The 25,195-nt window shown below is 47.1% G+C and overlaps 1 protein-coding gene and 2 long non-coding RNA genes across 3 annotated transcripts in view; all 3 read left to right on the plus strand.

Annotated features, from left to right (window-relative positions):
- Positions 1 to 296, plus strand: part of LOC309374245 — a 235,934-nt gene extending 235,638 nt beyond the window's left edge. The window contains exon 3 of the long non-coding RNA XR_014170446.1: positions 113 to 296. This is a non-coding gene — a long non-coding RNA (uncharacterized lncRNA). The remainder of the gene's footprint in view (positions 1 to 112) is intronic.
- Positions 297 to 789: 493 nt separating this feature from the next.
- Positions 790 to 18,586, plus strand: ZFTRAF1 (zinc finger TRAF-type containing 1; the record flags this gene model as incomplete). Its single annotated transcript, XM_081918905.1, has 4 exons — positions 790 to 1,149; positions 13,224 to 13,462; positions 14,499 to 14,710; positions 17,878 to 18,586. 4 exons carry the CDS (start codon positions 790 to 792, stop codon positions 18,267 to 18,269), a joined length of 1,203 nt encoding a protein of 400 aa, XP_081775031.1. The 3' UTR covers positions 18,270 to 18,586.
- Positions 14,790 to 17,007, plus strand: LOC309374211. The gene is made up of 2 exons (XR_014170399.1): positions 14,790 to 14,989; positions 15,033 to 17,007. It is a non-coding gene; the product is annotated as an uncharacterized lncRNA (long non-coding RNA).
- Positions 18,587 to 25,195: the final 6,609 nt, after the last annotated feature.

The raw sequence follows: 25,195 nt of genomic DNA on the forward strand, positions 1-25,195 counted from the left end.
AACCCCTTAATTTTCCAAACCAACCTCATTCTAACATTCATTAATTTTGCAATATTTCCCAAGATAGTCCTTAAATTTCTTCCAATCTTCTTCCGCCGTCCCTTCCTTGGAGGTTTTCAAGCAGAGCTTGGGCGGCCATCTGCCACAGATGCTTTAGCTGAGATTCCTGCATTGCAGGGGGTGGGACTAGATGACCCCTGGGGTCCCTACAAGTCGATGGGTCTATTCTCTGCTTCTCTGCAGGGCAGAATACCTGAGGAGCAAAATGTCCCCAGCTCTCATGCATCAAATTGCAGAGCAGCTTCCCTGGCTCTCCCAGACCTAACTCAGCTGTTACAGCATCACACGTTTCGGACTACAACTCCCATCAGCCCCTGCGAGGTGGGCCTGACAGGTTGGGGAAAGGCTGCGGAGGCTTCTCCCCCGGCGGAGGCTTCTGGGAAAGCGAGTCCAACGGGCGCTGGGGCGAGTTGGTCTTTTGTGCTGCCCCAGCGGCGCGGCGCCCCGCCCTCCGCGAGGGGCGATTGGCTGCCTCGGAGGGGCGTTCCCGGAGCCTTGTCCCGTCTCTGAGGCGAGCCGGCACAGGATTGGCCGGGAGAGGCTGCCCGTCCTACGTCGCGCCATTGACGGGCGGCGGGTGGCGACGCCCCGTGGCTGTGATTGGCCGGGCGTGCGGGCGAGGGGGCGGGCGGAGGAGCCGGGCGGGGGGAAGAAGGAGCGGAGCGGCCCAAGCAAGATGGCGGCGTCTGAGGCGGCCAAGGCGGGCCTGGGGACGGCGGGCTGAGCGCCATGTCGGGGCCTGACGAGCGCGAGCCCGGCGGCGGGGCGGCGGCCGGCGTGGTGGCGGCGGGCGCCGGGGGTCCTCTGGCGCTGGGGGAGGCGGCGGGGCCTGGCCCGGGGGGCGCCGAGGAGCCGGGCCCGCCGCTCGGGGCAGGGGGGGCGGGCGCGGGGGGAGGCGGCGGCGGCGGCCTTGTCCGGCAGCCCGAGCCCGGCGGCGACCGCGACTCCGACGCGCCGCCCAAGAAGCGACTGAAGCTGCCGGGCGGAGCCGAGGGAGGCGGCGGCGGCGGCGTCAAGCTGGAGGAGCGCCTCTACTCGGTCCTCTGCTGCACCGTCTGCCTCGACCTGCCCAAGGCCTCCGTCTACCAGGTGCGACCCGCGTCCTCCTCCTGCACGTGTACACGTCCCCTTCCCACGTGCCGGGTTCCCCTCTCTCCGCAGTGGTGGCATTCCGAGGCGCGCACGGGGCTTGCATCCCGCTGAACCCTTTTGCCCCGGGGCGGGAAGGAAGGGCTACCTGGGGGCAGGTGTTCGTGTGAACGCGAAGGTAAGCGGGGATGCGCAGGAACGCAGGCAGCGTTGACCTTGTCGTGAGCCAGGCGCCTACCTGGCTCAGTAGGGTCTCCACCCGTCTTTCCCAACCTCGGGGGTTGCTGGGACTATAACTCCCTAGCCAGCAGGACCCGGGGTCGGGGATGATGGGATATGTAGTCCAACAGCTCCTCACGGGGTCTCTGCCATGGGAGCAGATTCACCCAGTGCTTTTCCAGCCGCACTGGCTCCCGGTGGAGTACAGGGTCAGATTTAAGGTGCTGCTTTTGACCTTTAAAGCCCTTCACGGCCTCGGACCTACGGGACCGCCTCTCCCAGTATGCCCCACGGAGAGCCTCAAGGTATGGCAACACCCTAGTGGTCCCGGGCCCTAAGAAAGTTAGATTGGCTTCAACCAGAGCCAGGGCCTTTTCAGCTCTGGCCCCGGCCTGGTGAAATGCTCTGCCTCATGAGACCAGGGCCCTGCAGGGCCCTGTAAGACAGAGTTGTTCCGCCTGGCCTTTGGCTTGGAGCCAGTTTGATTCCCTCCCTCCCTCTCTTTTTCCTTTTCCTTCTCCTCCTGCGATGAGGCTACATTTTAATATTTTAATGTTCCATTATTTTAATGTTGTATTTTATTTTTGTTTTTAAGTTGTAATCATTCATCTTGTTTTTATTATTGCTTGTAAGCCGCTCTGAGCCCGGCCTTGGCTGGGGAGGGCGGGGTATAAATAAAAAAATATTATTATTATTAGGGACCTGAGGTTGGGAAACGCCTGGCAGGCAGCAAGGACTCTCTTCCAGCCTTACCTGCAGGTGCCATGGGGATTTGAACCCGCAACCTTTTGCATGCATGCTTGCAAGGCATGGGCTGCCGAGCTTTGGCCCATCATGAAATGGCCCATGTCAGTTGTGACTCCTGAGCCGCCCATCTCATTTCGCTCGTTTCAAACTTGTAGTCTCCGCCGCCCTTGGGTTGGGTTAGGAGCTTTTCAAAATGAAGGGAGAAATGCAAGGAAATGCTTGAAATAGGGGAGGGGGGAGAGAAAACCACGCTTTAAAAAATGATGTTATATCCGCGCTTTCTAGGGATCACCACTTAATAATGCAGGTGGGTTGTCTCCTAAGTTAAGGTGTTTAGCTGATTATTCTTACCAGACTGGTCAAATAGTGGTGTGGATCAGTCCCCTTCTCTTCCTCCCCCACCCTCTGCCCCTCCTTCAGTGCATATTATGGGCGGAGTAGCCAATATCATGGCAGGTAAGTACAGAAATAGGGAGGCAGTAACCACTTGAATCTGAGAGGTGTGCTTGTGTGTTTTCTTGCATTGTTCTTCCCACCTTCTTGCACAGAGTGAGTGTCCATCAGATAACTTACATACATTTTCCCCTTCCCATTATGCTGTATTTCTGTAAGCCATGCTGGCGAAATCCCTAAAATAGAAGCAGTTATCTAGTTCCACAAATCAGACACGCCCACCTTGTTTTGCTTTGCCTGAGATCTCCATTTATCCAGCGTTTGGGCAGGGTCACCTCATACCTCTTCCTGTGTGCTGCTTGCTCCTGACTCATTAATTTAGCCTCTTGGGTGGCAGGTTTAGCTGCTGATCTTTCAACCTGTGGTATAACTTGTTCTGCTCATAATTGTTGCTCTGAGCTTCCCTTCCCCCTGTGTTTTGGAGGAAGGGTGGGATGTAAGCACAGTGGTACCTCGGGTTACAGACGCTTCTGGTTACAGACTCCGCTAACCCAGAAATATTACCTCAGGTTAAGAACTTTGCTTCAGGATGAGAACAGAAATTGCATGGCGGCAGCGGGAGGCCCCATTAGCTAAAGTGGTATCTCAGGTTAAGAACAGTTTCAGGTTAAGAACGGACCTCCAGAACGAATTAAGCCGAGTTCTTAAGTTCTTAAGCCGAGGTACCACTTAGTAAACTAGGAGTGAGAGTTGTTGGGACGTAAATGGTGAACTAGGAGTGAACTGTTGTACAACTCTGCTCATCTACAGGGACTCCCTTTGCCCTGAGGTCAGGTTCAAGAAACCACCATCTCCTGGCTCTGTTTTATGGTAATGTTCAAAGTGCTGGATGGGACTTCTCAGTGTGTTGATTCTTCTTGTTGCCACTGGCTCTGCAAGTCTCATCAGTTGTGATTCCTTAAGATACTTTGCTTGCATATGATGAGAATTCCTCTCTGCTATCTTTATACCTAGTGAATGTGTGCATGAGTATTGGAAGGAGAGCAGCCTGACAGCTATAAAAGAGAGGCAGTCTCTTCTCTTTCTTCTCTTTGGTGATCACTCATAGCTGAGTAAGATTGTTTTCCATAAACACGGTTTTAATGAGTCTGTAAGTGACTGTGGAGGCCAATTCTGGATCCACACGTACTTCCTCAGTGGGGACATTGGCTTCTGGATGGGAGTTAACCACAGTGTGGATTTGCCAAGCGTGCCTTCCTCTTAGCACGTTTCTCCCTTGCGTCCTGAGTTCGAGTGTCTTCAAAGCCCATGACACCTTTGGTCAAGGCTGTTCTCCAACTGGAGCACTCACAGGCCAGTGTTTCTCAATTGTTGGTGTTTATACTACTTTTTTTTTTATTTGCCTTGAGACAGCCTTTAAAACTCTATTGTTGACCGCCAGCATTACGCTTTCCATTTTAAAGTTTGGAATAGAGTAGTTGCTTTGGAAGACGATCATCAGGCATCTGCACAGCATGACCAGTCCAACGAAGTTGATGTTTGAAGAATCATTGCTTCAACACTGGTGATCTTTGCTTCTTCCAGTACACTGGCATTAGTTCGCCTGTCTTCCCAGGTTATGTGTAAATTTTTTCTGAGACACCGTTGATGGAATCTTTCAGGGAGTTGGAGATGGCGTTTATAAGTGGTCCATGTTTCACAAGCATACAGTAAGGTTGGTGGTGATCCAGCGAGTGAGTAAGAGAGGCAGTAGAGACACATTAAGGGACAGTGGTGAGAAGATTGGGAAAGGTTCAGAGAATCTCATTTAGCCTACAGGTTCAGTGAATTTTACAGGGACTGGGTTCCTACTTTCCTATATGTATGAGAAAGATCTGCTTGTCTTTCTCTACAGAATTAGAGATACTTACTATCTTCACTTTTAAAACTGCGGCTTGCTTCTTCCTTTTCTTTTTCTTTTCTTCTCTTCTTCCTTTCTACCTACTTCCAAAGATATGTCAGACCAAGCCCCCACCTCCTGTACCTAACTGAGAACATCCAGACTAGAACTTCCAAGTAGTTCCTTGCATCTTACAAATGCACAAAACTTTCAAAATTAGCTGCAAGGTACTAAAATAATCTCAACAAAATTAAGCATTGGCACTTATTTTCAAAGAAGTTAAGGGATGTTGTTGGACTTCTGATCAGAAATGGAGAGGCCAGAGAAGTTGTATGGACATTTTTAAGAGTCCCAGATCTTCTTGCTGGGGAGGAAGTCTGGTGTGCTGTTTTGGCTGATAGATGTGCCTTGCTGTTCTGACCAAGAGAATGCTCTGGGCTTCCTGAGCTCCATGCATAAATTCAGGTACTGCTACCAAATGATGCTTTTTGCCTCTCTGTTTTGGTAATGAAGAGCTCTGCAGTGTCCACCAAAGCTTGGAGAAACCCCCTCCCCTCTTTCCAAGAATCTGTTTTGCAGAGTTGTTCCCTTAAGTGCTTGTTTAGCGCTTGCATTATCAGAACCTGCTTCGTTCCCCCCATTTTTGTGCTCCATTTAATTCCTGCAAACATTTTAGGGTAAAGAAGCCACAGAGGCAATCTGTGCAAACAAATCAACAATCAAATGGACTTATGTCCATTTGTGCCTCTGTTTTTGGCTGTTCAGCTGCATGAAAGCCTCCTGTTCTCTCCCCTGCCCTCCCCCCACAATGTTTGCACTTAATTGGTGCAGAACAAGGACTCGAACTAAAAGAAGCCAAGTGTGAACCAGAAGCATGGAACATGTGACTTGCAGCATGTGACTTGGCTTAGTTAAGTCCCTAAATGCAAAGGTCATCGCCTTGGTGATGTTACACTTTGGTGGTTGCGCCCTAATAATATCCGCACAGTGTTCGCTGCCTCACTGTAGAATAAAGAGATGTCAGATGTGCCATCTCCATAATTCCTTGCTGAAAAACAGGGCAGGAATTGCATTTCATTTTTGGAAGAGCAAGATTAGTGTTAGCTTTACCAGTTTGAAAACAAGCTCAAGATCCCAGGGAAGAAAAGCAGCATTGTTGGTTGCAGCGCGATGAGGAGAAGCACACAGGCAATTAAACTCTGGCAGCGACAATAATGGAAGCATTTTGTGTTAATACAGTATCTGTGTCTGGAGTCCAGTGGTTGTTGCGGTCATATGAGGCTCCGTGATAATTGAGAAGCTTCAGCCGATACAGAATGCAGTTGCTCGTCTCAGATACTGAGAGATGTGCATATAGTCAGCCTGTTCAGTTTGTTTCTGGACCCATTTCAAGGTGCTGGTCTTGATCTTGAAAATCCATGACCTTCAAGGGCTGTCTCTCCCCACATGACACATGCACACACACCCCTGCTAGGTGAGATCTAATAAACACTCTGCTTACCATCCCAGCTCTGGCAGGTCAGGAGAAGGATGACTAGAAGCTGAATCTTAAAGTTTATGATCATGGTGCCAAAGCTGTGGCACTTTCAAAGCCGATCTACCAGCTGTCTTCTTGGAAGGACAGAGGCTGGGAGCCAGTCTGTCCAATGTACCGTCAGCCACCTGCTAAAGTTAATTGGCCTTCCTTTCTAAGGTTGTCTATCACCAACCGCTGTGTGGGAAGGATTCTGTTGACTTATGTCTTGAATTTTTAGTCATTTTTTTGTTTGTTTGTTTATGCATTTAGATGTTGTTTGTAAGTCCGAAAGGCAGGACACAAATAATTATAATAAATTCTGGAAAAGTTCCAGGACCCGCCAACCTATTATTCCTGATTTATGATGTCCATCTTTTATGGTTTTTTTGTTAGTTCTGGTTGTTCTTTTTCAATTATTTGATGTTTGCAACTTAAGTAAAGGCTTTGTGTAAATATTTTATCTAAACTAAGAGTAATTGCCTCGTTTTGCCATTCTGTGGTTTGAGCCTCAGAACTAAGTGTCATAGATTTGTAAATAGTTGTTTCCACTCTTTTCCATACAACATTTTCCATACAGTTGGGGAAGTAAGTAAAAGTTGGTGTTCTCTTGCACACTGGGGGGATTGTAACCTAAGCAGCGAAGGATGGCGGCTGGTACAGAGGAAGGCGTTTAAGAAAGCCTACTACTTGTGTTAAAGGTTACAAAAGGAAGCAGGGTTCCTGGAAAGGTCAATTCAAAGTTGTCTGTGGCTGCTCCAAGCCCAGGAATGTATTCTTGCAGCTTCATTTGAGAAGACTGGGGATGAGCCATAGCTCAGTGGTAACAGTTCATGCAAAAGGTCTGAAACCCCTGGAGTCTTGTCTACTTCACAGTATAGACCCAGGACCCATCTTTAGTTCAACCATACATTTAGGGAAGTTTCTTTTTAACTGCTTGTTTACCATATATTTACATGCTGCTGTTGTGTGTTCCCACCTTAGAAGAAGTCGCAATGCAGCAGTGGGGCGTCCTGACCCACCAGTTGACGACCAGTGCCCAGATTGTTGAGCAAACAGAGCTGAGGAGAGGAAGAGGGTTTTACTGCAAAGCTCCTTCCCATGCAAATTGTGCAACATAGTTCAAAAGAAGCAGCTTAGAAACAGGAAGGGGCTAAGCCCTGAGAGTGTAAACAGATTTGTTGCAGGATACAGTCCTGGCTGAATCCTTGAATGCTTTGAGTCTTCAGGAAAACGTGCCCTTCCCGAAGAGCTTCAGTGTCAGAAAGAATTGTGTAATAAGTGCCATTTATATAACTCATACTATGATGTGCAAATGCTTTGGAAGATTGTTTTGTATTCACAGCAGTCCTGAGAGCTAGGTGGTTGCAAATAGAAATACAGTATGCAGACAATGGCATATTTTGCAGGCAGCAGAACTGAGGCTGAGATACTTGCCTATTATAGTCCAGTGTATCTGTTGATCCTGTCACTGAGTAGGGGTTTGAACCCCTGCCTAAATGCTGCAGGAGCCTAGAGACGTTGTCTAGACTCAGAAAAAGAGGGGAGAGGTTTATTGAGTGCCTTCAGCTTAGGAAATGGCAGAAGCACTTCTACTGAGTTATTCCCTCCCGCAACTCAGGGTTTGCTACAGTAGTAAGCATAGGCCTTGGCAGCTGTGTGGGCTTGTTGAGAGGTTAGTTTGTCAGGACTGGGCATTTCACGATCATATTGCATTCATCATTTTTCTCTGAAATGTTTCTAGGAATTCTGCCTGTCTGCCGCAGCTCTTGTGCTCTGCTCTGCTGCCAGGTAGATGGATTCAGGGTTTAGACTGAACTTCCAGGAGATGACTGAAAGGTCTCCCAGGCTGCCAGAAGCATCTGTAACCTTGCATGAGTGTCTGAAGGGAATATGTCTCCATAGACGAATGTAGTCAGCCTCTCCTTAACTTGACATGTTACTTTGATCAGTCCAATTCTTGGCATGATGCATCTATCCTTCTTTGCTTGGAGTGTGTGTGTTTTATACCCCATTTTCCTGTCCCAGTTTGTTGTATACCCATGTCTTCCAGCTGCCACAATCTCTTTCCAGGCCCACATGCGGTTGATTAGTAAATGAAGAGGAGCAGCTAAAGGCAAGGGGCTCTCTAACAGATTTATTTATGCGACTTGGCTCCCTCCCCTTTCTCCAAGTAGCCTACAGCTGGCATTTTAGGCACTCTATACGGTAGGTTGGGCCAAGGGATGTTGAAATCATCTGAGTGAAGTTTGAACCCGGGGTTTCCACATTGAAACCCCCTGACTACACCTGTGTGGCCTAAACAGAGCTATTGTGTGCCCCTGCTTTCCCCCAGCCATACTGTGATGTCAGATCCTGCCTGGCTCTGTTAGTGATGCTGTCCCTGGTGACTTCATCCTGTTGAGAGGTTGTGCGCCTCTGCAGTATACTTGACCTTCGTTACTCTTGTCATTAGTAGCTGTTGCCCCAGAAACCCCATACCCATTGTCTAATGATTGCCTAGACTAAGGTTACCAGATTTTTTTCAATGAATCCGGGGACACTTTTCAACTCCAATGGATTCTGTATGGGGACTGATTTGTAAATCTGGGGACTGTCCCTGGGAAACGGGGACGTCTGGTAACCTTAGCATAGATGCCTCTTTGAGAATCCTTGGATGAATGACATCATGCCCACCCTGCTAACTTAATGTAGTATACTGAATGAGGGTCAGTAAACGGGGACTCAGTCCACACTAGTCCAGCAACATCTGGAGGCCAATGGGGTCATTAGCCAACCCTGCTCTAAAGAATTAGGTTTGTAGTTTGGGGGTGCTCTTGGACCTAGTACAGTGGTACCTCGGATTACATACGCTTCAGGTTACAGACTCCGCTAACCCAGAAATAATACCTCGGGTTAAGAACTTGGTTTCAGGATGAAAACAGAAATTGTGCTCCGGTGGTGCAGCGGCAGTGGGAGGCCCCATTAGCTAAAGTGCTTCAGGTTAAGAACAGTTTCAGGTTAAGAACGGACCTCCAGAACGAATTAAGTACGTAACCAGAGGTACCACTGTACTGTTGCTGGATACATAGGTGGCCTCCTCTCATCGTCTGAGGGCTGTGGTTGATAGATCAGCTTGATAGAAACGGCGTTGCCGCCATTACCCACATTCTGTCATCACCGTTTTGGAATACTGCGATGCGTCATGCGTGCGGCTGCCTTTAAAAAACCCTCCAGATGTTTCAGTTGGTTCAAAATAGGCATTATGATGTTTATGCTCTGTCATCTTCACTGGCTGCCCATTCCTCGACCCATTTCATAATGCTGGTATTAAAGTCAAAAACAGGTTGTGGCCAAGGAGTGCCAGCCTCCGCCCATATATGCCCACATGTACCATAATATCGTCTTCTGAGGCCCTTTTCTGGAGGATTTTGTCAGATGAAAAGCTTTCTTAATTTCCCCAAGCTTTTTAGTCCTTCAGTTTTAAAAATGGGTTGCCTTTTTAAAAAAAGATCTTTGCAATACTGTTGGTTTTGCTTTGGCTTTATTCTGTGGCTGTTTTCACATGGTTTTATCCTTGTATTTTATGGTTCTATTCTGGGTGGCTAACCCATGACCCTTTATATTGGTGGACTATCATTCCCAACATCCCTGATCATTGACCATGATGATGGGAGCTGTAGACTGACAGCATTTGGGGCCACTGTTTAACTGGGAGGGCTCCCACTACATTTCCGAGCACAATTAAAAGTGTTGGTGTTGACCTTTAAAGCCCTAAACGGCCTCGGCCCAGTATACCTGAAGGAGCGTCTCCACCCCCATCGTTCTGCCCGGATGCTGAGGTCCAGCCCCAAGGGCCTTCTGACGGTTCCCTCATTGCGAGAAGCAAAGCTACAGAGAACCAGGCAGAGGGCCTTTTCGGTAGTGGCACCCGCCGTATGGAACGCCCTCCCACCAGATGTCAAAGAGATAAACAACTACCTGACATTCAGAAGACATCTTAAGGCAGCCCTGTTCAGGGAAGATTTTAATGTATGACATATTAGTGTATTTTGGGTCTCTGTGGAAGCCGCCCAGAGTGGCTGGGGAACAAATAATAAATTATTATTATGATTATGATTATTATTAACCTGTTTTGTGAACCACCCAGAGAGTGCCTGCTATTTGGCAATGTAGAAATGGTGTTAGCAAATACATAAAGGCTTTGTTTACAGGTCACTTGTGAAATCTTTGCTACACCAGTGTTCCTGTTTAAGGCCGAGTATGTGGCGATATGTATTTTTGGTGCCAAGCAGGATTTTGACTTATTGCTCTAGTTTCTCTCTCTTTAATGAGTTCCTGGCCAATAGAGTCAGGGGAATTCATACTGGTCTTTAAATTGAGCAGAAAGTGGTTTTGTGAATATTCAGCCCCTCTGCACCAAGTTATTTATTTGTGTTTGTCCTGCAGGTGTTGTGCCTTCATTTTACTTCAGCCTACAGACCACTTGGTTTGGAGCTACTGCTTTGGGGTGTTTTCTGTTATGATGTTATCTACTTAGGAGAAATGGTTCCTTGCACAGGAGGCAGGTGGGGCCCTCCATTCCTAACAGGAAAAGAAAAATCAAGTTTCTGTTCTGGGAGTTGTAGAACATTAGGGAGACAGTGATGGAGAGCTAACTGAATCTAGAGCCCATTTGAGGTTCCCTTTGTGGTGGTGGCAAAAATATATCTGTCACAAGTATATAAGTGGAATCTCATCCAGCAGAGCTGTTGTGTGGTGCCTTCAGGGTTAGCAGTGACCATAGGCGGCAGAGTTTACAATGCTTGCATGGCCTAAGCTATTTATTTTCTATCTGTGCTTGAAGAAGAGACCTGTAAATTGACCAGGAACGATACTGGGCCAGAGGGAGATGCCTGCTGAAGTTGCTCAGACCAAAGCAGTGTTTTTCAGTGTTGAGTCCCCAAATGTCAGTCTACAACTTGCATTACCTCCACGCAGCCTCACCAGTAGTCAGGGATGAGGGCAGTTGTAGACTTAACAATGCTTTAGAAGTTTTCTTACAATCAAGTGGTATATAAATCCCAAGAGTAAGAAATATCTCCCAAGGGAGGGGGTATGGCTGAGGAAAATGCAGAGTTCGGGTATGTTTGCTTTTTATTTAATTTTTTTTAGTAATGTAAAAGGCATCACACACCTCTGATATCTCTGCACAAGTGTCAGCAGACGTTGATGAGTCTGAAGGAAGGAAGGCTAAAGGAATCCAAGATGGAAGCAGTTGGCTGGGTGCTGAATTATTTTGGTCCCTTCCGTCCAGCATTCGTGTATAACTGCACTTGTACTTAGCCTTGTATGTGACTTTTAAGACAAACTGGTGAAAGAGGCAGTGAAATGATGATCTATGGCTTTTCATGCCCTCCCCCCCCCCCTCTTTATTGGCTGAGATGTATAGGTAGAAGTAATCCCAACATTTGGACTCCACCATCCTAGCTTGTAGGTGCTGTTACTAACAGCCACTTCCTGTGTTGGTGCTAAAGTATAATTGCTCTGTTTTTCTCTAATTAGGGTTATGAAGCACCATGTGGTGTTTTAAGTGAGAATAAACGGGAAAAACCAGGCTCTTGTTTCCCGAGCCGCCTGCCACCTCCTCCTCATGAGGACTTGGAAAGACAGGTCTGTTAAATGCAGGGCACAATTGTGCTTCCGAGGCCAAAGCCTTGTTTATTAAAAGCCCCATAAAGGGATGATTCAGTGATGTTCTTTTGGTTGCTATCCTTCACCTGGTTTTGCATTAGGGCAGAAAAGTAAATATAATGATGTTTGTGCATTAGCATTGCTGTGATATGAAAATAGCATAAAATAGTGACTGAGTAAAAGGAGCTCCTTGGAAGAAAAGATTGTATATCAATCCGGTACATTAAATAGATTATTGCCTAGACTCACCATAGTGGTTTGCAAACCTGCCCTCAAATTCTGAGTAGTGGGATTTTATCCATGTGCACAAACTCATCAGGCTCAGATTGGAAACTGCTAAATATGTATGTAGTAAGCAGTAGTAGAATGCAGCCTCTTCTAGAATTGTCTCAACCTCCTGTAGGTAGGTCTCTTACAGACAGTCCTGTTCACATTCACTCAGAAATAAGTCTCATGGTCTCACTGTGGTTTCATCCTAAAGAAGCGTGTCTTTGGATTGCAGCTGAAGTGTAGGGTGGTCTATGCAGATCACTTTTCTTCTTTGAGAAAGGTCTGTATCTGAATGAATGGGAGGATAAACACACTTGAGATGGGGCTCTTTAAGTTGGCAAGAAATTAAGGAAGGTGGATAAAAGAGGCACCTCTGTTATCAAATGTTCTGCACTTGACTAGATGACTCCCAGCTGTATGTTTGGTGACTTTAATTAAACTGTACCTGTTGAGACTGATTGCCTGAGGACAGCAGGCTTGCTTAGCCTGAATGTATTTGGCCGATTGGAAGGCACAACTATTTTTGGACAGCGTTGTACAGTCTTTCTCACCTCATTTGCAGCTTACAAAATAACCTTCAGGTCCCTGAGTTGTGTGGTGGGCTGAGAACATGGTCTTCCGCATGTTTGAAAGGAATGCTTCTCGGGTTCTTGCTCTGGAACACTTTACGAATGGACCTCCTTGAGCTTGCAGAGTGGCTGGGTCTGAAGCAAGTATGCTGGCCTTGGGCCATGATTGCCTACATAGAGAGGAGAACTGTATTCTAAGTCATTTCCGTCCCTGCTCTTTTTCTCACTAGAGGTGAGGAATGCAATGAAGGGGCTTCTTGAGCAAATAAAAATTTTTAAAGTGTAGAGAATTGAATTTTTTTTGAATGGGGAACTGTTTAGAAGAGGAGAAGAAGAGTTTGGATTTGATATCCCGCTTTATCACTACCCTAAGGAGTCTCAAAGCGGCTGACATTCTCCTTTCCCTTCCTCCCCCACAACAAACACTCTGTGAGGTGAGTGGGGCTGAGAGACTTCAGAGAAGTGTGACTGGCCCAAGGTCACCCAGCAGCTGCATGTGGAGGAGCGGGGAAGCGAACCTGGTTCACCAGATTACGAGTCCACTTCTCTTAACCACTACACCACACTGGGAAGTTTTTAATGTTTAATGCTGTATTGTGTTTTTAATATTTGATTGGGAGCCACCCAGAGTGGCTGGGGAAACCCAGCCAGCTAGGCGGGATATAAATAATAAATTATTAGTAGTAGTATTAGTAGCATTAGTATGTAGGCAAGGAAGAATGGAAGTATAAATGACATAAGCTACGTAGAACTCAAGCATGACACAGGGATTGAGTGAATCTTCTGCAATTCTAGAAAACCTCTGAAGTTCTGGTTTTCCTTTTTCTCGCAGTGTACAAACGGTCACTTAATGTGTGCTGGGTGCTTCATCCACCTGCTGGCAGATGCCCGGCTGAAAGAGGAGCAAGCCACTTGCCCAAATTGTCGCTGCGAGATCAGCAAGAGCCTCTGCTGCCGAAATCTTGCCGTAGAGAAAGCAGTGAGCGAGCTGCCGTCGGAGTGTGGCTTCTGCATGCGTCAGTTTCCTCGCTCTCTTTTGGAGAGGCATCAGAAAGAAGAATGCCAGGACAGGTAAAGGGCTCTTCTTGCCATTTAGCAAAGAGTTGCTGTTCAATCCAAGGCAGTTTGCTATGATGGTATGGGATGGGCAGGAATGGCGCCGACAGGAAAAAGGGGCACTCCCTCTAGTCGTCAGCAAAGTTGGGGTTCTGTGCTTAATATGTATTGTACAAATCTTTTGCAGGAACACTCTTGATGTGTGTGTGTGTGTGTGTGTGCGCGCGCGCGCTACCCATCTTACGGTTCCATAGAAAACTGTAGGGTAGTGATGAAGATGATGATGATGAGCATTTATGTCGCTTACTACATAAAATGCCTCAAAGCAACTTACAGTTATAAATGCATGCAGAATACAAAAAATTTAAAATAAGATCGAAAAGATGAAAGAACATTAATGATTAAAAGTGTTCATACTTCAATAACACCAAAAGGAAGACTCCTACCCTGCCCAACTGTAAGATGAAAGCCAATACAAGGCTTAGGGTATCATCATACCAGAGGGCCCCAATTAAAAGCCAAATGCCAGGGTAAATAGGCAATGTCTTTGTTCATGACGGTTTCTCCAGTTTTGAAATGGACCCACAGGTACAAAAAGGCTGGCAGCCCATGATTTAGGGGGCCAGAGCAGGTGGTATAAAGACCAGTGGCCTTGCCTTGGCCACGGGGGCAAGAGGAATGGTAATGTAATGAGATGACTTAAAATGTCTGGTCTTGTTCTTCAGTGATGAAACATTTTATTTGTGTCCTATCGACAAGCCCTTTCCTTGCGATGAAAGCACAGCTTTTCTGTTCTGATACCTGTTAGTAACATCTGTGCTGGAAAGCTGTGGTCAGTGCAGCTGTCCTGGGGGAGAAAAAGGGGTGTGGTAGTTTGTGAATCTTTCATATCAAGGGTTGGAATTCCACGGTCCTTTCCTTTGTGTGTCATTTTTTGGGGCTACTTTTTGCCCTGAGCATTGCTGCGCAGTGTGCCACCCCACCTCCATCCGCCCTGGCATCCTACTTGAAACAGCTGCTCATTTGAGTTTGCCCTCCTTTCCGCCTGCAGAGTTACTCGGTGCAAGTACAAGCGGATTGGGTGCCCCTGGCAAGGCCCTTTCCACGAGCTGACCGTACACGAGGCAGAGTGCACACACCCAACAAAGACGGGGAATGAGCTGATGGAGATTCTGGATGAAATGGACCAAACGCATAAAAAGGAGATGCAGCTGTACAACAGCATATTTGGCCTGCTCAGCTTCGAGAAGATTGGCTATACAGGTAATTGCTGGGATTTGATCAGGCTGTAGGTAAAAAGAGCTTTTGTGATTGATGCTGGGTTGCTTATTCCTTGCTTTGTCTATTGATAGTCGTGTTTCTCTTATGCAACATTTATTAATTTGTTTTCATTAAATAAACATTCAGCAACTGTTCCTCTAGATCAGAAGAGCGAGACTTTGCTGATCAGACAGGGCTACAGCACAAAATGTCTGCCCCAGGAAATCTCCTTGTCCACTTGAGAGTTCAGGTTTAAGGGTGAACCTCTGTGTGTGTGTGTGTGTGTGAGAGAGAGAGAGAGAGAGAGAGAGAGAGAGAGAGAGAGAGAGAGAGAGAGAGAGAAATGTTTTCCATGATGCTGAGGGCCTGGGAAGAAAAGTGACCGTGTGTGTGTGTGTGTGTGTGTGTGTGTTTTTGTCAGTGTCACAAGCTGCACGGTCTGTGCACAGCTTCTGGTCCCTGAGCCACGCGCTCAGAGGCTATCTTCTTGAGCAGAACTGACTGCTTCTTTGGCATTCTTCTTTGCTGATTATTCCACTGTGCAGCATTGATGTCGCGTGGAAGAAGGACCTTTCATAGCTCCAGGTAAGGCGTTGTAGTTGCATTTGTGGGGCTGATGAGCCAGGTCTCAGACTAAGGCCTAAAACCAGTGTTGGTTCTGCTGCTTTGTATGGGGTTGGGGACAGTGGGCGGGGGGACGGGGACGGGACAGTGTTTTAATATTGATTGCCCTTTGTCAGTCATCCAGTTTGGTTGAGAATTTGGCGTATTTATATCCATGTTACTTAGGTTGTAAACTCTACATGAAATCTATTCTTTGCGAAATGAAGTATTATTGCACCTTCCAGCTTAAGTTTTGATTACTATTCAGAGAGTTGGTTGTTCATGTGGTTGCTATACCTATTTTGAAAACTTTGGGAGTTTTCCATCCAACCCCTTTTCCAAAGAGGTTGAAACATTGTCATCCTTTCCCAATGTGGAGCCCTTTCCTGGTTTTCTTGACCTAGCAGCAAAGTGTTTTCCCCCTTAAGTGGGGGAACTATAAAGGTAAATCTTCAACGTTAGGGAGGAAGCTGTCATTTTATCCTGATAGAACTAAACTGCTTTTCCAGGTAAGCCTCTGACTCCGTTGGTATGACTCCTTGAAGTAGTCTTGGCAACATGTTCAGCATAATGTGTGGAAAAATCACTGTTTATTGATTGGGGGTGGGAAAATAGATACTGAAACCTCCTTTGTTTTGCTGTAAATGTTCACCTTTCCTGCAGAGAGGACCTGAATGAGTTTACCCTGTTGTCTCCAGTCCTGAGAAGTAGTGGATTTTCTCTGTTGCCCCAGGAAGTGCTGCAACCTGCAAAGAGGATTTTGCTTGTCTTGGCTAAGTTAGAAAAGGTGCTTGGAGCTTGAAAAAGCAAAGCGACAATAAGAGTCCTGGTGAACTTGGGATGTGGAGCAAGGTGGCCAGATGCCTCCCTCCTGAGAAGTTCTTTGTTGTCCGGGCAAAGCAGCCGGAATTGGGGGTGGCAGACAGTTCAGTTGGACACCCTGGTGGTGCCAGATCTGAGAACCACAAGGAAACGGCTCTACTGAAGAGCTAGGCAGTGCCCGCGTGGCAGTGCTGAGGGCAAGGGTGGTGGGTTCAACCTGCACAGGTTGAGAGCTGGCTGCTGAGGGTAGCGCTCACCTGCCCAGTGTCCTTGAACGCTGCGCAGCCTCTGCCCATGAGAGAAGAGGGGTGGAGATCTTCCTCTGCCTTAGAAAAGAGGCGGCCTCTGTCCAGAGAGGCTGTCGCTGCTTGACACGGAGAGATCAAAAGTGCTGAGTCGGGCTGATTGTGTGGCTTGAATAACTCCATCACCTCCTTTGTCCAGGTGTTGCTGCCGTTCCCCGGAAACACCGAAGAATGCAAAAATGTACACAGAGGTTCCCTGTCCCTGAGTTTCTGTGAGATTCCATGGGTTTTGTACACCAAAGACTTTTAAAACACTGAGCCAACAATCTTGATATACTTGAACAAAACACAGCACTTCGTTGCACTGTGGACTCTGCTGGAGAAGGGTTTTAAGAGACTGACACTGGACTTGTGCTAAATTGGATAGAGCTTTCAATGATTCAGTGTACTGTTCTCTGTCTTTCATGTATCTAACCCCAGGATTTTCTGCACTGTGTGAAAACCTGAAGGCTTTCTTCTTCACCCACCCCACTCCCTGTTTCTTGGTTTGCATTGTGGTGATACCTAACTGTGCCATCTACAGATCTGTATCGTTAATGCCAATAAAATAAAGGTGCTGTGTTACATGAACTGCATTGTCTGACTTGGTTTTTATGCACCCGTATGTTGTTATGGACACTCATAATGAATCTGGAACCAGCGGCCTTTCCCCTACAATTCTGAATGGCGCATGAGTTGGCTTCGCTGCCTGTCAGTGGCCCAAGAATTCTTAATCGGGTACTTGAAGAGGCCTCCAGTGTGGTAAAGGGTCTGGCCTTAGACCTAAAGTCTGAATTTTAGAGCTGTGATGTGATTGTGCACCACAAGCCGCTGCTGGTGGCCTCTTGAGGAAATGCTCCTTATTCAGTGGGGCAGCTTCGTGCAATGAATGAAGGGCAAGACCAGAAGACTTGAAGATGCTTCGGTGATAGCACCTTCCATGTCCTGCGATAAACGAACATGGAGCAGAAATCCTCTTGCTTCCAGACGCCTCCCATCCTGGAGTGGTGATTTTTGGATTGGTTACTTCTGACGCTCCCGCAGGGTTCCTTCAGGCAGTGTGGCTCCAGACAGACAGCTTTGTAGTAACAGTGGTTGCATTGTTCACATTTGAGCTTCCCTGCCACTTCTCTCCCTCCCTCCCTCCTCCCCCCCCGCAAACTTAAGCAATGATGAAACTGTAGTGGTTTTTTAAGTGTTAAAATGCATTGATGTTTTATCTCATTTTCTCCTCTTCCCTACTCCCCTCCCCTCCAAGAAGCCAAGTTGCTTCTCCCCCTAACTAGCTCTGAATGGCTACTCTCACCCTTGTTGTCTCCTTACGTCCTGGCAGAGAAGGCCCCTCACAGTAGCTACAGGTAACTTGAGCTTTGTTTTTTTCTACTGCCAACTTCTCTGGTTTAACTGTGTGTCTCCTTTCTTCCACACACCCCCAACCCCCTTCTTCTCGCTCTCTTGCAGAGGTTCAGTTCCGTCCTTACCGAACAGATGACTTCATCACCCGCCTCTACTACGAGACTCCGCGGTTCACGGTGCTGAACCAGACCTGGGTATTGAAGGCTCGAGTTAACGACTCGGAACGAAACCCTAACTTGTCGTGCAAGCGGACTCTCTCCTTCCAGCTCATTCTCAAGAGCAAGATCAACTCCCCCATGGAGTGCTCGTTCCTGCTGCTCAAAGGACCTTACGATGACGTGAAAATCAACCCTGTGATCTATCACTTTGTCTTTACCAACGAGAACAACGAAACGGACTACGTGCCGCTCCCCATCATAGACTCTGTGGAATGTAACAAATTGCTGGCAGCCAAGAACATCAACCTGCGTCTCTTTATATTCCAGATACAGAAGTAAGCGTAGAGCAAAGCTTGGCTTTTCCAGGAGTGACCGAGAGAGAGAATGAGAGGGCGAGAGAGAAAGCGTGCACCACTGAACCAGAGTTACCTCGAACGGCTGCCTCGACCCCTTTATGATTCCACAGTTATTTGATTATTTTAAAGAGAACATTTTGCATGTGTGGTATACAACAGCTTTGAGCGGCCGCTACCTTCCTCGTCTCTCTCTCCATCTCTGCCAGGAATAGGCGACTGGGGAACCGGCTTGGTGCAGGGTACTGACGAGGCTTGAGAGCGTCAAGCTGGCAACCACCAATCAATACATTGTGAAAAGGCTGCATCTGTGTCATGATTGTGTGTGATCTCCACAATGTAGTGTCAGGGCGGTTGGGTGGCGGTGTTAAGGTCCTTCACTGTGTCCTTCTGACCTGGTGGGGAGACATTCTGGCTTGAATAATAGTAGCAAGAATTGGGCAGAATCTTGAAGTGGTGGGTTCTGTCTTCGATTTACTGGAATAAAACAAATGGGAGATTCTCCGATAACCAAGTCATCTTCAGAGACCCCCACTCCCTGCCAGGCAAGGGGCTTTTTGCCAGGCTCCTTCTAAGTGGGCTAAAATGCCACATTCTAACAAGTTCTGTAGAGAGGGGAGATAATAGCGTACTGGGTGCTTTGTGGCATGAATGAGTAGCGGGCTCACCAATCTTGCATTTGTGTATCAGTAGTTCAAATCATCCCCCTCCCCGAGCTTTTTCCGTACGGTTCAGCTGCTGGCTGGTGAAGAAGCGTTTGAAATGAAGTCAGGATTAATAGAAGGTTAATGATGACAAATGGAAAAGTTGCTGGCTCTTCCTTTCCGGCAGGAAGTAGCATCCTCAACATGGCTTGAATTGCACTTCGCGAGGAGAGAATCCAGAGAGGTCCCGGCGTTGCCCTGTTCCTTCTGTTCCACCCCAGTCCCCCCACCATCAGGCTTGAGATCTTGACAGACTAGATAGGAACCTACATAGAACTGACCCAAATCAGTGCAGGCTTCTCGGAATGCAGGGTGATTTATTCTGTCTGTTTTGGGAACTTTCCCAATACTTTGAAAAAAAATCTTTCTTTCTTTCTTGTGCAAATGAGTTAACAGGCTCTTCTAGTAATTATGCAATTTTACAATGTGATTTTATGTATGTAATATATATATATATAGATATATGGATGAGGATAGCGTGGCCGTTCACCAAATTTCAACGAGATCTACAGGGATATTTTGCTTGATGCTATTAAACATATTTTTAACTGGGGTGGGGGGAATTGGTGGTGGATGAAGACTGTATCATGAGGAAGTAATAGGTTACGTTGCACATTCAAGATGATTTTCTTCCCTCTCCTTTTGACTCCTTCCCCCTCATCCTCATGCCATTTTTTTATTTAAAGGAAGCTACTTTTGGTGGCAATGTATGCTTTATATGGACTAATTGGATCAGGTATGGTTTTTAAAACGTGAGAATTTGCTGCTGGTGCTGTCCTCCTTGGGACTTATTGCTGTTAAAAGGATAGCAAAGCAGTCCCCATCCCCCCCCCCACAGTTTTAATGTCCTCCTTTCTCCCTTCAGCCTCCTGGTCATAGTGGTGGCAGGTTATAGTCAAAGAAGCGTTTTTTAGAAATGTGGGGAATTAGTCTGCGATGCCCCAGGAGTAGGCTGGTCTGTTGTCACTGTGACCCACCAAGCTATGTGCGGCCCACCAGCTGCACACTGTGCCATGCCAGGTATGTAGACACCCGTCTTGTGTTTGTCCTGGCAGCGCAGCAAAAGCTCCTGGTGACTGCCTGGGCCACATTCATTTTAGCAGGCCACATGCTCTTGGGAGTCCCAGAGTAGGAGAATGTCTTCGCATGTGTTTAGAAAAAGCAAAGTGCCCAGGGATAACAGGAACTGAAGGTTGGCAAGCTGTTTAGCAGGATGTTCCAGCTGATGGCATGTTAAACTGTTCAGCAAAGGAGTTGCCCCATATTATATCAGTCCTGTCTGATGGGAATGTGAAGGCAGAATTTCTTTCCTGAGCAGCATGGGTGGGATATATGGAATATCTGAAACAGTTGTGAGCTTCAGAGGAAGAGCTTTTCAGACATCCATACAGCTGTGGCTTGTTTGTTTGTTTTAGCTGGTGATTAGGAATTGCTGACCAACTAGGCAGGGTTTTGTTTTTGTTTTACCAGTTGAGGGTTGCCAAAGCCAAAATTATGTCTCTCCTGCCCTAAGGTGTTTTAATTGCAAGGACTCTGTACTAGGAACTAGTTCTTAAGATCTCCACAAAGCAGGCTGCATGCTAAAGCCCCCCTTCCAGGCAACTTCTTGTAATGGGCGCTTTTGAGAATTGGCAGCCTGGAAGATCAGCCTTTGAAATGGTCTGTGAAGGGCAGCACACTTGCTCAAAACACTTGGTACAAGAATGCCCCTTAGATGCCTGTGTGTGCATGCAACTGTCTTCCTTGTATTTGGGAATGCAAACCAGCACTGAGCACTTTCTCAGGTATTTGGAACGAAGAAGCAGTCTCTGGGCTCAAGTGCAGAACATGTGGATCGAGGAAGCTTGCAGCTTGTCCTGAACGTGGATGGCAGGGAACTAAAGCTCATGGATCCTTTTATTGTGGAGCAGATTTCAAGACTGCAACCTCTAAATAATAGCCAGAATTTGCACATCACTTAATCCTTAAACTGGAGCAGGTCTAGACTTGAAATAGTTCTTCCCTACTTTACTCGTGTACTGTGGTTGCTCTGGAAATAAATGCACACACCCAAAGTTTTACTTGTAGAAGGAGCTTATGTATACACTATTGCAGAGGTTAGAAATCTGTTCATCATGCTTCCAGGGACTGGCTTCAGCATTAACCTTAACTTATGAGTAGAAGTGATATACTAGGAAAGCCTGCCTTTGCTGCAGCCTGTCTCTGGAAGGCCATAGGAAAGCTCAGACCTCGTCCTCATGTAGATAGAAAAGGCAACATCAGTTCCCACAGAGTCTAGCAATGGAAAATAAAAGTGCTGATGATGCCTATGTCCAGAACTTCCCAGACCCTGATGTTTGGCATGCGGTCATGTAACTTGGATGCAAGAGCATCTTTGGGAGTAGCTCTTACCGGTTGGATGTTGGAAGAGCTACCGTGGTAGTTAGGAGGGAGGTGTTCTTAGCGGGACTTCAGACCCCTCTCGTAAGAAACGGAACACAATCCTGGGGATGGGAAGAGAAGGAAGATGAGATTGTGAACCATCTTGTCCAATAGGCAGTACTTTACCTCTCTCTCAAGAGATGGAAGTGTCTGGAGGAACACCGGTAGAAAGAGGGGGGTTTGCTTGGCATCCCACTTGGGTGTGGGAAGCGAAACGGGCTTGATCCTTGAGATTCAGAACATGGCAAACTGAGTGGAGCCTCTTCCTCTCCCTCCCTTTAGATCCTACCAGAGAACACCTGTCAATATTTTCAGAATGCAGTTGAGAGATTGAGGATTGGGCAGTCCTCCCATAGGATGCTATTCAAATTTGTTTTACTTGGAGCAGACCTGTTTAAATTAATGGTTCTAACCTACTTATGTTCTTTAATTTCAGTGGGTCTATTCTAAAACTTAGTTGAATGCTACCCATGGAGTCTTCCATGTGTGGACTTTTTCTACTGGGTCATCTGTATGTCTCTTGTTGCTGCTTTTTTTTTTTTAAAAAAAGAGACCTTTTGCTCTAGTTAGGAATAGAGAAGACAGAGTTGGCTACTGACGTCTGGAGCGAAGGTCTAGAGGAATTTGTGATGTCGTAACTGAATGAAGTGCAGTTGAATTGTGCTGCAAACAAGCTGTAGCCTGGTGGTTGTATCTCTCGGCTCCTTTCCAGAGTTGGGGTATCTTGGGTGTGAGTTCTCCCATCCAGACACTTCAATACATTTGGCACCTACCTCCTAAAAAGAGACCAGCTGCCACATTCTTCCTTCCCCAGCAGATTCCTCTGCTAAGACATTTAGTGGCTGATCATGTCAGTCTAGCCAGTGGCCAAGAGCTAACTTCGAAGTTACCCATTGGGAGCAGTTCATGGGTAGACATCATTTCCCTTTATCCTGTATAATTGAAGGCAGTTCTTCCCCCTCCCAACGGTTATTGCAAGAATCTATTATCTCTTTGCCAAGCTTCTGACTTCTCCAGTATTTCTGGGAGGGAGGGGGCAATGTGTCGGAACAGCCGTGGCTCATGGGACAGAAGGGACCCTCCTTGTTTCTTGAGAGGCTGTTGTTTAGGCATGATCGCATCGTGGCAGTGGTTAATTCTCCCTGAGAGCCAAGTGAGGGATGGAATTGGCTGCAGAGCTCTCCCTCCCTCCCTGAAATGAAGAGAGCAACTGTGGCCACCCCAAGAATCTGTATGTAGTGAAGGACAAGCACTTTGAAAGTGGAAGCTGAGGAAGTCTTCCCAGGGCTTGACATGAGAAGCATGTTAAGACTTTCTGATCTTCTGCTGGGAACCATTTGTGTGATTGGGGATCCTCCTTGGACGTATCTCCCTGCCAGGCTTGCCACTGCCACCATTTTTGCTTCCCTGCTTTCATTCTCATCCTCCCTGCCTCACACCACCACCACCACCACCTCCTCTTCCTCCTCCTGGGTTGCCCTGTCCTCACTACGGGACTCTGTCCAACTTCTACTTGGTAGCTGAGCCTTATCTGTCTAGTTCTGTGCTAGACGCCTAAAGATTGTAGCATGCTTATCCATGCCAGGGCCTGAAGGACTGGCAGACCACAAACCTCCTTACAGTATTCACTGTGGGTAATTTATTTAACTAGCGAATGTAGAATTAAAATAATTTAAAAGAAAACTAATGGTTTGTTTGCAAGATGGTATGTCCGTTGTACTTGGCCTGATTTTTCATTATTTGTGTTCCTGTTGATCTTTTCTTCTTCTTTTTTTGTGGAGAAAGAGAGAGAGAGAGAAAGAAAGAGGGGTTCTCTGTTGGACCTTGGAATCCAACTGGAAGCTCCGGCTTGAAACCAGAAGAAAGTGGGAAGGGCAGTGTCAGTCTCCAGGCGCTTGTATAACGGAAGGCTGCCACTTCTGTCATCACCCCCTCCATCTCTCCACCCTGCAGGCTGGCCAAGGAGATGTGGGGCAGAGGGCTGCAGCTGCTCCAGTGTAACAGCTTTGGGGGCACCTGGCCCTAAGCTTCTGCCGCTGCCGCCCGTCCCACCTTGTGTCTTCCCCATTTTTGCGAGCGCTACACATGATACCGAAATGGCTTTTTAAAAAATGAGGGACGGTTTTAAATGTTGTTGGGGATGATTTCTTTTGTTCCTTTATCTGGTCTGCGTTTGTTTGAAGTTTCTGTATGTAATGTAGTTTAAACGAAACAAAAAAAAAAAGTATTGCCAACCCATGGCTGTCTGTGTATGTGTGTGTGCTTGACCCAAGCGTGCCTTTTTTACCAAGGCGGAACTGAACTCGGGACTGGGGTGAGCACGGTCCCTTCCAAAGGGTGATCAGGGGCCTGTGCTGATTGCATGTGGTGTGCAGCTCATAATCCCGAAGCTGAACCACCATCGGGAAAAGCTCTCACTATCTGGAAATAGATTTTCTGAACTCCTGCTCACTGAAAAGGCTGGCAGTGTAAGCAGAACGTTAGACCACACCAAATGGGCAGCAGTTTCTGCAGCAATTCCCCCTGAGGCCTGTTTCCCCACCCCAAACACTTCACCTTCAGCACCTCAATACTTCGTCTCAAGTATTTCAGCACAAAAGTAGCCAGCATCCTTTTACCCCTCCTCCTTTTCAATCGCAGCATTAAAATTTATACAAGGAAGGGTTGCATGCTATGCCAAATGCCCTGTTTCTGCCCTCTATAATGGAGGGTGCCTTCATGCAGAGAGGGATGCAGTAGTCTAGCCAGGAAGTTGCAAACCCGCTGCAGCAAGAAAGTTGGTATGCCAGGCATAGGCAAACAGCCCTCCAGATGTTTTGGGACTACAACTCCCATCATCCCTGACCACCGGTCCTGTTAACTAGGGATAATGGGAGTTGTAGTCCCTGAACATCTGGAGGGCCGAGTTTGCCTATGCCTGTTGTATGAGCACGGGCAAGCAGGTGTGGGCTGGCCGTGCCCATGGCAGGCATGCAACCCACTGTCCATGTGAGTTCTTCTGTAAGTCTTGATCTTGCTGTGATCCCAAGGCTTTGGCTTGGGTTGTGTCAACGCTCTTCCACAGGACTGAAATTCCACTGTATGTGGCCACTTAGGAAAAACCGTCCCTGTGCAGCCTGCTGGGCAACTGCCCTGGCTGAAATAATAAAGTAATCGTTAGCTGCTTTGCCAAACTTTATGAAGCAACAGGTTGTTTTAACTTTATTAGAAGGCAGTGACCCCGTTCAAAGCGACAGACTATTTATTAAATTCATATACCGCCCTTCATCCACAGATCTCAGAGTGGTTCACAACATAAAAAGACAATACAAAAGCACAAAATATGTGATGAAAACAAGAACAAAAAACAATAAGGCCCATCCCCCAGACTACCACTGGGCACTGTAAATAGACTGCAAATAACACTCCTTTTTTATCTTCAATAGTTGATTTGTTCCAGTCACTGACTGGCTGGATTGTTTGGAGCAAAGATTTCAAAGAGGGAGGCAAGGCAAGGAGGATAACCTTTTGAGAAAGCGCTTTGGGAGGTCAAAGTTGGCTCTTTGCTGCAGACGTTTTGTCCCAGCCAACATCGCACCAGGAGTTGAACATTGAGGGTGAATAAGAATTGTTAAAACAAAAAAAATTCCTTCCAGTAGCACCTTAAAGACCAACTAAGTCAGTTCTTGGTATGAGCTTTCGTGTGCATATAGTGAGAAGGTGGGGAGGGGTATTACTCAGAAGGGTGGTGGGAATGGGTGATTGGCAGATAGCTGTGATGAGCCTGTTGACGACTCTTAACGACTGC

This window comes from Podarcis melisellensis (genome assembly GCF_964234715.1).
Source record: "Podarcis melisellensis genome assembly, chromosome: 7".
In the NCBI taxonomy this organism is placed as follows: Eukaryota; Metazoa; Chordata; class Lepidosauria; order Squamata; family Lacertidae; genus Podarcis; species Podarcis melisellensis.